General features: G+C 38.0%; 1 protein-coding gene across 5 annotated transcripts in view; it reads left to right on the top strand.

The window, feature by feature from the left end:
• arap1 (ArfGAP with RhoGAP domain, ankyrin repeat and PH domain 1) overlaps window positions 1–13119 on the top strand; it is a 73018-nt gene that overhangs the window by 10486 nt on the left and 49413 nt on the right. For 3 of the 5 annotated variants that reach the window (XM_032590896.1, XM_032590895.1, XM_032590894.1), the window contains exon 2: window positions 4557–5700. In XM_032590896.1, the coding sequence (XP_032446787.1) occupies window positions 4664–5700 (1037 nt within the window). In that variant the 5' untranslated portion in view covers window positions 4557–4663. Of the gene's footprint in view, window positions 1–4556; window positions 5701–7043; window positions 7126–7224; window positions 7271–13119 lie in introns of those variants that run through there. The other 2 variants (XM_032590897.1, XM_032590898.1) reach the window with 2 other exon arrangements.

Raw genomic sequence — 13119 nt, 5'->3', positions numbered from 1 at the left:
ATCTGAGTGCATATATCAATGTGTACAAACAATTATTTGTGGTCCGTGCAATTAAAACTCACACATGCTCACTCTAAACGTCCATGTACTTGCAAGTTTGGCCTGATGAAGGCAACAGTTTGACCAGTTTCGCTGACTAAGATGCAGTACACCCGATACTGTAATGCACCGCATATACTGTAAAGAGTGTGGGAACATCATGGATGGCAAGAATGCATTTGTGACTGGTTCTGATGCATTCTCACTGAACAAACGTAATACATCTATAAAACACATGAAATGCCGCATCTGCCCAGGTGACCCTCTCAGCGCTGCCATTCAGCGGCAGGCAGCAGCAGATACATTGTCACACGAGGCTGAGATGACAATCAAGTTAAATGTTGCTTACGATATTGCAAAAGAAAAACCTCTCTTACGAAATTCAAGAGACAAATTATTTCTTGTGAAATAATTTTTCGAAAGAAAAACTGTTTGAATGTAGTGAAATGTTCAGTTTGAGATGTTAAAAACGTTGAACAAGATCACTTAAAAATTAGAATTATTTTATTTCATGATGTATTTTGTCTTGTGAACTTTTTAAGTTTAAATTTCAGGGGCGTGCTGTGGTGGCGCAGGGGGTTAGCACGCCCCACGTTTGGAGGCCTTAGTCCTCGACGCGGACGTCGCGGGTTCGACTCCCGGTCCCGACGACCTTTACCGCATGTCTTCCCCCCTCTCCTCACCCTCCTTCCTGTCTGCCTACTGTACAAAAAATACGAGCCACTAGCGCCGCAAAAACTCTTCGGAGAAAAAAAAGGAAAAAAAAAAAAAAGTTTAAATTTCAACAAATTGAAGCACTTAAGCCAGCCAGGTATAAAATCAGCCCCTTGTACTAAACTTTGCTTCGTACAGTGGGCCTGGACTCTAGGCTATTGAGAAACAATAGCTTCCTTGAGGCATAGATTCTGTTGACGTTTTAATGTCGCTAATGCTAAATTGTTAACATTTGTCCGTGACATATGTAATTCGCCAGCTCAATGCTATGAAGGTTGCCAGACATTGCCTGTGCCGTAAACAATCATCCTCCACTGCAGAGACAGAAGTACCGAGCCGAACGAGATGGCTGTTATTGTTAATTCAACATCAACGCAAATTGAAAGGCTCCGTTCATTTCCTCCATCACCAATGCTAAAACCAGAGGCAGACTACATTTCTAAAACAGCACAGAACATCAACGTCATCGTTCACAATTTTTCTTCTGTTCGCTGAAATTCTGCCCAAGGCAATCCTTGTAAACAAGAGAAAGGCTAGACTGTGATGTAAGCGAGATTTGAATCGAGTGGAATAGCGCAGAAAGGCAATGGCCAGACTAACTTTAAACACTTTTTTTATTTTATTTCACTGCAAAGTGCTTAAATAGAGGGCAACTGGATTGTTTCTTTTTTCTAAAGATACATTTTTGAGCTGGCCCAAATAATTGGGGAGAAGAGAGTCTCGGCCTCCTTGTTTAGGTCGCCCATCCAGAGTGACCCAGACCCTGATCAAGCGGAAGATGATGGAGGGATGTAGAATTTGATTGCTGTCTACCATTTCAAACCCTCCATTTCAGTGTGCTGTTGTAAAGGTGATGAAATTCTCATTGGGTTCTTTTCCACCAAATTGGTTCTAGTTCTTAAGTGATGTCAGTGTTTACCTTCCACTTTGTTGTGTTTCGACTGTTGTGAGCTCTACCTCACACCCTGAGAACTGATGCTAATGTAACACCAGTTTGTTGCAGGACCAGTAAAAATAATTCTATCACCAGAAGTGAGAGGCAGGCTCACACGGAACAGCAACCGATGAAATCAGTGTGAGATCCATGTTTGAAACTCTAGTTTCATGTGTAAAATAATAAAACATAAAAACTCTACGCTTCAAAAGGTAGTAAAATGTTGGATTAACATCAGCATAACACAATCAGACTTCTATGCTGTGTCTTACAACTGTTGTTTTTTTTTTCTCTTAAGTCATAAGTGACAGTTAAGAGGGTCAGTCTGCCACTTACCCCTGCTGTACTTACAGGACATTATTTTCCATTGATAATAAATATTATGAAATGACATCAGACCTACATAACACTTTTACTAGGACACTCAAAGACTCTTTACATGAAATGAAACCTATCTACCACTGTTGTCACTGTTGCCCCAATAACTATTACCACCATAATAAATAAAGATGTCAGATCATCTTTTTGCTGGAAAACTGGGGCAAATAATAATTTTTTTGCAGTTAATGTGTCTTAATGTGCTATAATCCTTCACAAAAATAAAGAATAAAACCGGGAGGACCCAACATTATCTCGGTAAAACCTTAATGACTCAACGATATTGTTGCAACTTTGCTTCAGGTGATGGAAAAGCAAAGCAGTCATTCTGCAGATCTACTTAAGACCTGGCTCTATCACCAGCCCTGGTTAAGGACTGGTGATAGAGCTAGTCACTTTGTCACCAACAACAATCACTTTGTTGGAAAAGCCCTAATTCATTGTTGAGTATCTTTGTGAACATGTAAGAAATCACCAAAACCATCCATTTGTCTTTTATACTTGTATTCAGTTAAGAGCCCTGTGTGCATGGAGGGGAAACGGTGTCTGTGCCTATGTGTGAGGAAACCAGCAGTTTCCCCTCGTTTCAGTACGTGGCTTTCAGATAAGACACTAAACGCATCAGGTGTTTGTATATTGATTTGGAAATTTTGGTACCTTTATATTGCCATATTTATATTAAATATGAATGTGTTTAATGGGCTATGAGCTGCCACATCAGCCTTGTTAATCAAGGTCACACTTTGATATAAGGTGATTGATATTCCAGGACTCAATGCATGGCAAGGTGAATAAAACCCCAACTGAAGAGAAAGGGAGACATAAAATGCAGAAGAGTACAAAAGAAAAGGGCCTGTGGATGCTGAGAATCAACTAAGTGTGAGTTATAGAGACGTATAAGGACAAGTTACCGGTCAGTGAGGACATTATTTGTATACCAGTTATGTCATTCACACTTCCTCACATAGTGCTCTGTAGTAACAATGCCAAATACTGAGTATATGTTTGCTTCTCAGGGGTAGTACTTGGTAAAATCACAAATTTTGACGACAGTTTATACATGCGTGTGGGCAGACCAGTTGAATCTGACAACCTTATTTGTATCACAGGAAAGGAATGTAGGCGTTACAGTGTGCCTTCCTCAACTGAAGACGTGCTGATAAAAATGACAGCCCCCATCAAGGCTTTAACACAACTTCCTCTTTCACTAAAGTGAGACTTTTACTATGCCAGTTAATCATTAATCTTTCACAAGACTGTCTGCACTACATTTTAAATAAAATGACCTCTAAGGGCAGTTTTTACAATCTTCATTATCATAAATTGATGGTCTGGATACAACAATGTTTCATCAAGTTAGCAACAAAGTTTGTTTACCAATGTAAAGTTTTAGAAAACACCATTGCCATCATTTGGTTAAAAATGTGATTCAGGTTTGCCGAAAGGACATGGTTGAATGGAGCACCACCTAACATTTCCACTAGTAGCACCTCAATTTCAGGAGAACAAAACAAAAACCCCAGACAGTTTTGTAAATTTATTCCTGAGAAAAAAATAAATTGGAATGATGCATTCATTATGGCAGTGCGACAGCAAGAAACACATCCAAAGAAAAAGATGGGAACTGATTTAAACATTCATGGATTTGTCACAACCTTCTATGAACATTGCTGTAGAAACCCTATTTAGGTACAAGTCTTTCAGCATGTGGTAAATGCATGTCATCCAGGCTTTATTTTACATTGACTACAGGCTAATGTGTAGTTTTACATTACTGTAGTTACCTTTTTGTGGTTTTTGCATCTTACTAAGCTCAGTGAGAAATAAGTAAGCTGATTATAAATTAACAGTTTACAGAAGCAGTCACATTTCTGCTTTACTTGAAATGATAAACATAAAAAAATTAATCAGGATTTATTGAACACAGGGATCAAATAATTAAATTATTTCTTGTGAATCCTAAAACAAGTGTTGGATTTTTCTGTGGGTGAAACTATCTGTTCTTTCAGTCTCAATACATAGAAAAACGTATGTGTTGAGGGGCTTCTTAGCCTTAAACCAACTTTAATAAATTGCAAAAAATCTGTTTCTGTGGTCGTTCGTCTGTTCTCAGAATTTGGGATATCTGAGGTCACTTTGTAACTAATTTGGTGATATGATCAAGGTTGATGACCCTTTTGTTCTTCACCTTGAACTTTCTGGGGTAGATTCTTATGCTAAAACACATCTCTGGGAAATAGAACCAAATCTTAGACTTCTTTGTAAAAAACATGATGACTGGACATTCCTAGAGTGATTATACTTGCCTGCATATAAATGTGTCACCTTCAGGCAAACTATATTCAAGGATGAATTTGCTTTTGACACATCCACATGCTTTCACCATGTTCTTTGATGTAGATAGTAATGGTTTAAGCAAAAATAAAAAATCCTGAAGCTGCATAATGTGGTTGGTTGCAATTGACATGTTGATGTTTTCTTTGTTCCACAGGCTGCAGAGCCATGGTCTGAATCGCTACGATCAGTCTTTTCCTCATGAAAGCAAACTCACATGGCACGTTGACCCTCACACATGCTGCAAACACATACTAACAAGCCATGTCTCTGACCGAATCCAGTGCTAACGTGAGTGACTGGCTGAGCACGCTACGTTTGGAGCAATATGGTGAGGCATTCCAGGAGGCCGGACTGACAACTTTACAAGACTGCCAGAACCTCACGCCAAATCAACTGGACCGGATGGGCATCAACCTGCCAGGTCACCAGAAACGAATCCTGGCAAACATTAACAAAATGACTGCTAGTTATGATGCATACTCTAATGTTATAAAGCCAGAGGGGTCTGAGCAGACCGGTCATCCTGAAGTTAAAAGGAAAGAGAAGCCTGTGCCTGTTCCCATGCAAAGAAAAGTAGAAGAAGGGAAAATGGATGGCGAGATAATAAGACCTACACCCAGGGAGCGAGACAAACCAGTCCCCAAGGAGAGACATTTGTCTAATATACAAGACAACAGTAATAGAGAAGGAGAAACGAAGCCTGTTCCTCTGCAAAGACACTCTGCTCCTGTAGGAGGAAAGGAGGAAGAGAGGAGTGGAACACCGGATGAAAAAAGGGCTAAGCCTGTACCCAAGGAGAGGACAAAGTTTCGTTCTAATTCTTCAGTGAACTGTCAGCCTACACCCATTGTGTCTCCACTGCCTGATACATCTTTACCACCTGTTCCCCCACGCAGCACACCTAACTGCCCCCCACAGCCCTTCATCTCATCCCTGAGTTCCTCATCTCCTGCTCAACACTCTATCTCTTTGAGTTTGGACAGGATTGTTGTGGTACCTCCAGAAGTAAAGTGCAAATCTTCATCCCTGATATCTACCCCCACCAGCACCCTTGTTTCCACAGAAGCACCCGTCCAAACTCCCAGCATTCAGTCGACCATACCTAGGCCTAATTCATTACCCATACAGCCGTCTACCCCATCTTTCGGTGGGGATGAAGCCAGGAAATCTTCTCCCATCTCCTCAGCCTCCGCTCCCAGTGAGGACAAAAATGTTCCACCTCTTCCTCCAAAAGCAGGCTCTAAAGGCCCACCACCAATCCCACAGCGGGTTCCTCTGCAGTCTCCCAAAACTCACAGGTGAGGTTTTCATAACAGCCTTAACTTCAGTCTGAAGCACATCATTACCAACATAATACCATTTACATGTTGGTATTAAGCAGATGTTTCTAGGTGCAACAAGTAAGGGTCATTGAGGTTTGAAAGTAGTAAGAAACCATGATGTTTGTACTAGATGATATCTTAAAAGATCTAGAGGTATAGAAGAAATGTAAAATCACTTGATTTTGGATAGTCAACTAGCTGTTTAGATCAAGAAGAATTTGTGGGTGGAGTAATGGGAAATAAAATCGTTGGCTGCCTACATTTGTTAAATACACATTTCAGCATCTGAGATAAAGTAAAAGCAGTTTAAAGTATTTGGCACATTTGTTTGTCCTATTTTTCCCCTAGCGTAAAATAGAAAATGTAAAAAAACAAACAAAAAAACCCTACATTTTTATTCCTAATATAATCATTTTTTTCTCTCTACCTTTCTCGTTTTTAAGTAATTTCTTATCTAATTTTAGATAATGTTGTTTTCAGTGTTTCCAGGATGCTCTTGGAGTCAGACCGGTCCCTCAGTAAAATGTTACAGCTAGCAATGCAAAAATAAATAACCAACCAAAAAATGAATAGTAATCAGTTGGAGTTGCTGTTAGAGACTGTAATTAAGAGCTGGCATTTAACGTTGTTTGAGCTTTGCTGCCACCTACTGGCATAATGGAGACAGTGCACCCTTTGTCAGCTTTAGACAGTGCAGAATATTTGAAAATGTCACAGTGTAGTTCATAATACTTCCTGAAAGTAAAATTAGGCACTTCCTATTACCGATTGACTGTAGCAAGCTAACTTAGTGAGTTAGTTGAAAGTATACCCAGTGTAACCAGTTCATTCTCTGATTTAATGTTTTGTCCTATTTTTCCAAAGAGCTGTGTGTGTGTGTTGGGGGAATAAACATTGAAAGTTCACAAAGAAAATTCTGTCTTTTGTTTTTAGATGTTTGTGTAATGAGTGTACACTGAGTGGTGTTTACAAATCCACATTTCACTCTTAAAGCAGAAGAGAAGGGCTTTTTTTAAAGCCAGTTTTATAGTATTTTGTTTGCATGTTTTGTGGTGACGGCACATCAGATAAGAGAATCTCTCATTTTTTCTTTCACCTCATTTGTAAGGGAAACCTGAAACTTAACATTGTTTGTGTGCTTGCGGGTCGCTTCAATTGTGACTGACACACATCTGTGTTTTGAAGGGAAACTAGCTTTAGAAAGCGTGAGGAAGTCACAATGCAGAACAACCAGCAGCAGTTTTTAAGCTCTTCTCCTCCCCATCACCCTCTCACAGCAACGGTGGGAGAAAGAGAGAGTGAGAAATATAGATTGAGAAGTGTTTTTTTTTTTTCTGCTGGGGGAGTATCTCTGAACTTATTGCAGCCCTTGTCGGAAAACATTCACACGCTCTCTTGATGGTAATTTCTTTCTTCCTTGTCAGTGTGGCTTTCTGAACCCTCCCATTTTCTGGTCACCAAGTCATTTCCTCCTGCTTTTTTGATGTGTCTGTGTTTAAGATGGTATCATCATGGAAGAGGACTCCTCACAAGCATGTTGTGGAAGGTAATGTTTATTTAAAACATGTTTCTGCATGTGTTCGGTCTGTGATGCGTTCAGGTTGGGTTTTTTTTTGTTTTTGTTTTGGTCAACAGAAACGGGTTTAGAGTTAGAGTTGCGTCAGTCTATAAGTTAGTTTTATCTTGAAAAGAGCGTGAAGGTTTTCATGGTTTTTTGGGGGACCAGATCCCTTGTTTGATTCTGTCTGGCAGTGGGAAATGTATTCTGAAATAGCAGCATTATTGGTGTTTAACCTACAGATCTGCAAAGAACAGAAAACAAACATGGAATTTAAAACTGGGACTTTTGGTTTTCTGCTGTCAAGCTGCTATAAGTACGCCGTAGCTTATGTATTCTTTAAAGGTTTGTTTTCTAGAGAAATATCACGAATGCTATTTATAAATGCACCCATTACTGAGCCGCTGTGCTACATTTAACTTGCTTTTAACATCGAAGGTTGCAGCAAGTGCACTTGCTAATTTAAAAAGCGCCCCTTGTTTGCCAAAACCATTGTCAGAGTTTTTCAGCCGTTGCTTCGGCACAATTATTCTGAACTGCCTAAAAAAAACCTCTAAAACTTAAGCGTGGGAGATGAAAAGAAACGGTTATTGTTTCTTCAGCCTGCAGTCATCGTTGTTCAGAACAGTTTGAGTTAAATATAGAGCAATGCTAGCAAACCCCACTCAGCATTCTTCCTCTGAGAAAAAGAGGGAACTGGGGCCTGTTTCCCGTCATTGTCTGTTTTTTTTCTGGTGTTCTGTGGTTTAATTTAAGAAAGAAACGCTAAGGAGTAATTGCTGTGTACGATGAGTAATTTAGAAAGGCAGGGTTGTGTTTTTGAGGTTCTACTAAAGTGCTATTGGGTTAAAAAGGATTGCCTCCTCTGGGGTAGAAACAGCACAGCAGTGACAAACTTGTTTTTCAATTTTATACTTATTTCACTTATTGGAACATATCAGCCATACATTTCAGTCTATTTAACACAAAGTAGTGCACAATTGTAAAGTTTAAGGTAAATTATACATGATTTTCTTCCCATATAAAAAGTTTGTGGACCTTTATCCCTCCTGGGGATCTTTGTGGGTCCTCCACATTTACCACCTTCCACTCAGACTAATGACCTCCTTTCTTGCCTGTCTGTTGAAATCGATCGCAATTTTATGGCAGGTTGGCAGTTGTTCAAAACTCTCTTCATTTAGAATAAGCAGACAATGTGAACATAGTCAAAGGGTATTAACACCCTTGCATGGCACTATGAAAATTATATTGCCACCATTGAATGCCACATAAACCTGTTTTGTTTTTTTTTTTAGATTGACCTATAAACAGTTCATATACATATCAGAATATGAACCAGGGTGTGTGTGGTTTATTGTCCTAGAGCTGATTTCTAGTGGTGATTAAATAGGCTTTGTAATTAGATGAATTTTAATTGTACATTCTATTCTGTGGCATGTGATGGCCTAAAGGGAAGCACCAATTGTTTTTATTAGCAGACTAAACTGCTAATAGGGATACTGAACTAAATTAGCAGACTAGACTCTGCTCTGCAGTTCTTTACTTTTAGTACAGAACTGCAGATTTTTTTTTAAATTTTTAGGTTTGCCTGTAGTGGCCTTTATTTGAAAGTAGTTCGACAGGAAACAGGGTAAGTCTAAAACTCCACATCATTTACAACACGGCAAACTCATAATAAATATGTACAGTACTTCATCAATTCATCTCAAATAATTTAGAAACCCAGCTCTACGTTAGGACATGTGGCAAATGTCACCAGGCCGGGAATCGAACCTGCGACCACCGCCACTAGGACTAAGGCCTCAATATGTGGGCTGTGTTTTGCCCTTGCGCCACCACAGCACCCCAGAACTGCAGATTTGATGACTTGGGAACCTTGAAGAGTTGACAGTTATTATAAACTGGATTTTAACATACTGCAAGAGAAGGGGCAAAAGAGGAACTTTCACAATAGTGGACTGACAAACATCTGACTGAGTGCAATTCTTATTATAACTTTGGAACTTATACAGTGAGAAAATAAGTTTTTGATCCCCTTTTGATTTTCCAAATTTGCTCACTTAAAAAAACAGTCATTTTAATTTTTGTACAGAGATACAGAAAAAAAAAAGATGAAGTTTACATGAAGTTATTTGACTGTATAACTCAGAACTTGATCGAGAAACCTTTTTTGGCAGGACAATCAGACAGACATATTCTGCAGCTTATTACCAGGTTTTGATGCATCTCAGAGGAGATTGTGACCCAATCTTCCAATGCATCCACTTCTTATAGGATTAAAATCTGGAAACTGACTTTAAAGAAGGCCAGTTATGTAAAAATTACTTTTTTGAGCTTTACACCATGTTAGAATGTTGTACTACAATCAAAAACATACCTGAAGTGTTGCTTTGATTCATTTATGTGTGTTTGAAGAATTCTTGAATCTCCTCTGGCAGCCATTCGAGGGTGCCTAAAGACTTGCTCCAACAAGGATCTGTTTACCCCAGACGCCTCCTTTTATGGAGGCATTTTTATAACAGCTGAAGGTAACATAATTACTTGATTGTGCTATAAAATTATACTATGTGCCTGGAAAATGCATACACATCAAGTTATTATCAAGCTGAAAGACTCATCCATGACCTACTGTTAGTTTCCTCATCTTAGATTTTACAGACTTTAGTCCATTGCGCTGTCATTGGTCACCAGTGGTGGTCTTGGTAAATATAGTCACATTGCTGTCATATTATAAATAACCCTCCTCCATCACTGTGAGCTGATTTCACAACATTTTTCATGATCAAGCTCACCAGCCAAGACCTTGCATGAAGTTCCAGATTGAGGTTGACTGATGGCTAGTTTAGATTTCTTCTGTTCCCCGTTGTATAGAGCATTCAGCTTTGTTTTATAGAGGGTCCGACATTCATTAAGTTTGCGGAAAAAGTAATGAGACAGTGAAGTCATGGGAAAAGTTACTTACTCTTTTCTGACAAATATAGTATATTTTATACCCTTTATCTTAAAGTGTGGGCACATCTGAAGTGTATCATAAACTCATTCGTCATGGATCTCATGGAACCTGAAGTTTCCCAACGGACACTTCATTTTCTTTATAGACCCACACAAAATAATGCTCTCAAATACGCAAACACACATGACAGTATACAAACCTGTGTGGAATCAGCTGAACAATCTGACTATGAATTATTATAGCCTTTTTCTCAAGTAAAAGTACAGCTGTTTTGTTCCTTGTGGATTGCTGGGATATCATGACACAGTGAGGTTTTCTGCTAGACTCCTAAAAATCAACTTGTTAATGTTAGGTGATTTCTTATCACCTTTCGATATTAATATGCGTCTGTCTATGGCAGTGGTTCCCAAAGAATTTCTTCTGGGCCCCCCCAGTGGTTCCCAAAGATTTTCTGGACCCCCCTATGCATTACAATAAAATCCTCCCAAAAAATAAAAAAATATCAACTGGGCACACACATCGTTCAACCAGACATAAATCTATACACATATTTTGTTTTCAAACTCCACTGAAGTTTATTTTACACTTCAGGTTGCAACAAAACACACTACAAACCATCTTTACAGTGAAACACTTTTGTGTAACTGTCTTTTTTTTTCATTCATCCACACCGCGCCCCTCACTTTGGGAACCACTGGTCTATGATGACCCCTAAAGTCAGCTGGTGAGCTTTTTTAGGGTATATCCTGCCTGTTGGCTGCTGGAAAACACTTAAGTGAATCCTGGAGCTACACAAAGTAAATGCCAATGTTTATTCAAAAAATAAGTGAAACAGTGAATGATCTTACTGATAATAAAAACATAGAGATAACATAGCAGATGCTTTTAGAACCATGAACGTTTTTATCAGAATTGCACAAAAATCCGGTCATTTAAAGCTATGAAACAGACAAACTAATTAAAAGTAATGAATATGATTTAGGAGGATTACAAGAAGAGGTTTACTCTATTTGATGTTGGAATTAATCTAATAACATAACCCTTTTGTCATTTTCTGTGGATGTTTGTTTCTTTTTAAAAGGCCCCTCAAAGTGGCATTTCTTTACTGATTGGTCAATGGATTATTCAAAAATAACAGTGAAACACAGTTTGCTTTTCTTTGTGTGTGGCTAAAAGTATATTTCTATTAGAAAGGTCATCTAAATAAATTACAGACTATTTGAAAGGCAGACTTCAGGATGTTAAAAATAAACAATTTAAAAGGTACGTGTGTCACTGAGTTATGTTTTAGGCACACTGTTTAAATATCAAAGAAAGATTTATGATTAGTTTGAAAACAAATGTTTTTTATTTTCAGAAAATATTGTTTTTTTTTAATGGAACAAAAGTTCGGCAGTTTCTGCACATATTCTCTTTTAGGAAGGGAGTAAGTGATAATAAAGAAGTGATTTGACATTAAGTAATTGTCTTCACAGAGGTAAAAATAAATGTACAAGCCTCCCTGTTAAAACTTAAAAAAATAATAATTAAGCAAGTTGATTTTCTTTCTGAAATAAAATTGTAGTGGTCATTGTTGTAAATTAGACTGCAAGTTTTATATAAATTATATCGAGAATAAAATATCTAAATCTGTAGCAATACCACAAAAAGTATTAGATTATTTCACACAATGCAACAACTTTTTGGAGAGTCAACCCATTGTTTATTGATTTCAATTAAAAGCATAAAAATTTAAGGATTTGTTGTTGTTTTCTTCTTTTATCATTATCTGCCTGTAAATATTCAGAACGTGCTTAAAATTAAGAATGTTAAATATGATCTTTTCCAGAAAAAAAAAGCAATAGGACCAATCAAATATACAGTGTATAACAGCTTGCTTACATGTGAGATAATAGACTTCTGTGAAAATCTATTATGTTAAGCTAGTTAAATACATTGCAGAATGATTTGTACAAATAAAACCAGTAAAGACCCTCACATCTGTGGCTCTGTGGGCAAAGTGGTTTTCTATCAACCAGGAAGTTGTGGGTTTGACTCTAGCTTACTGCTGTCACATAACGTGTGCCCCATGATCGAGCCACATAGCTCCAAGTTGCCTTCCAAGCTACGTATCAATGAATTTGTGCATGATTGTGAGTGTGAATGGATGAATGTGGCTCTAGTGTAAAGTATTTTGAGTGGCCAGTATGGTTGGAACTACACTTTTCACATTTTTGTTCAAGATTTTTACATTTTCACCTACTACTTTATACCCTCCTTAAATGCCAGGACGGCAAGTGTTGTCCTAATGCAAGGACAACACTTGAGGGGTCATTATCCAAATGACCTAATCATATCTGTTGTCTGACCTAGGACCTTAAGACTAAGATGATTTTATTTCATGTTCTGATGAAACAGTCCTAACGTCCTGTTTCATGACTATTTGAAGTTTTGTTAATGTTGCGGGGATGTTTCGAAGTAATTTTAGATGTGTTCTGTCTGATTTCATTAGCAGGGGGAAGTGGGATGATGAGTAAATAGAGTTCACATGGGTCTGATTAATCAACCACTAGTCAGATTTTAACAAGGCAGCTTTCATCTGAGACTTTAAAGAAGGAAAGAAAGGAAGAAAGAAAGAAGAGATGACCTCTATATATTGCAGTATAGAAATTGACTTGCAGTGATATTATTATATCTAAATTGATTTTGTTTAAATCTGGTCCTGAGAGATTATCCAAATTTGTGCTGGTCCCAGGGAAGGGAAGAAACGAGTGGAATAAAAATCTGCTTAATGCACGTCAGGATTTTAGATTTTGTCACATTTTGGACTTTGTAGTTTTTATTTTTATTTTTTGCAGACCAACCTTAAAAAATTGTTTTGATATTTAGGCTACTTTGCGTATTC

Source organism: Xiphophorus hellerii, chromosome 18, assembly GCF_003331165.1.
Source record: "Xiphophorus hellerii strain 12219 chromosome 18, Xiphophorus_hellerii-4.1, whole genome shotgun sequence".
Taxonomy (NCBI): Eukaryota; Metazoa; Chordata; class Actinopteri; order Cyprinodontiformes; family Poeciliidae; genus Xiphophorus; species Xiphophorus hellerii.
Note: the sequence above shows the minus strand (reverse complement) of the source record. Positions and strands in the feature narration are given on the sequence as shown.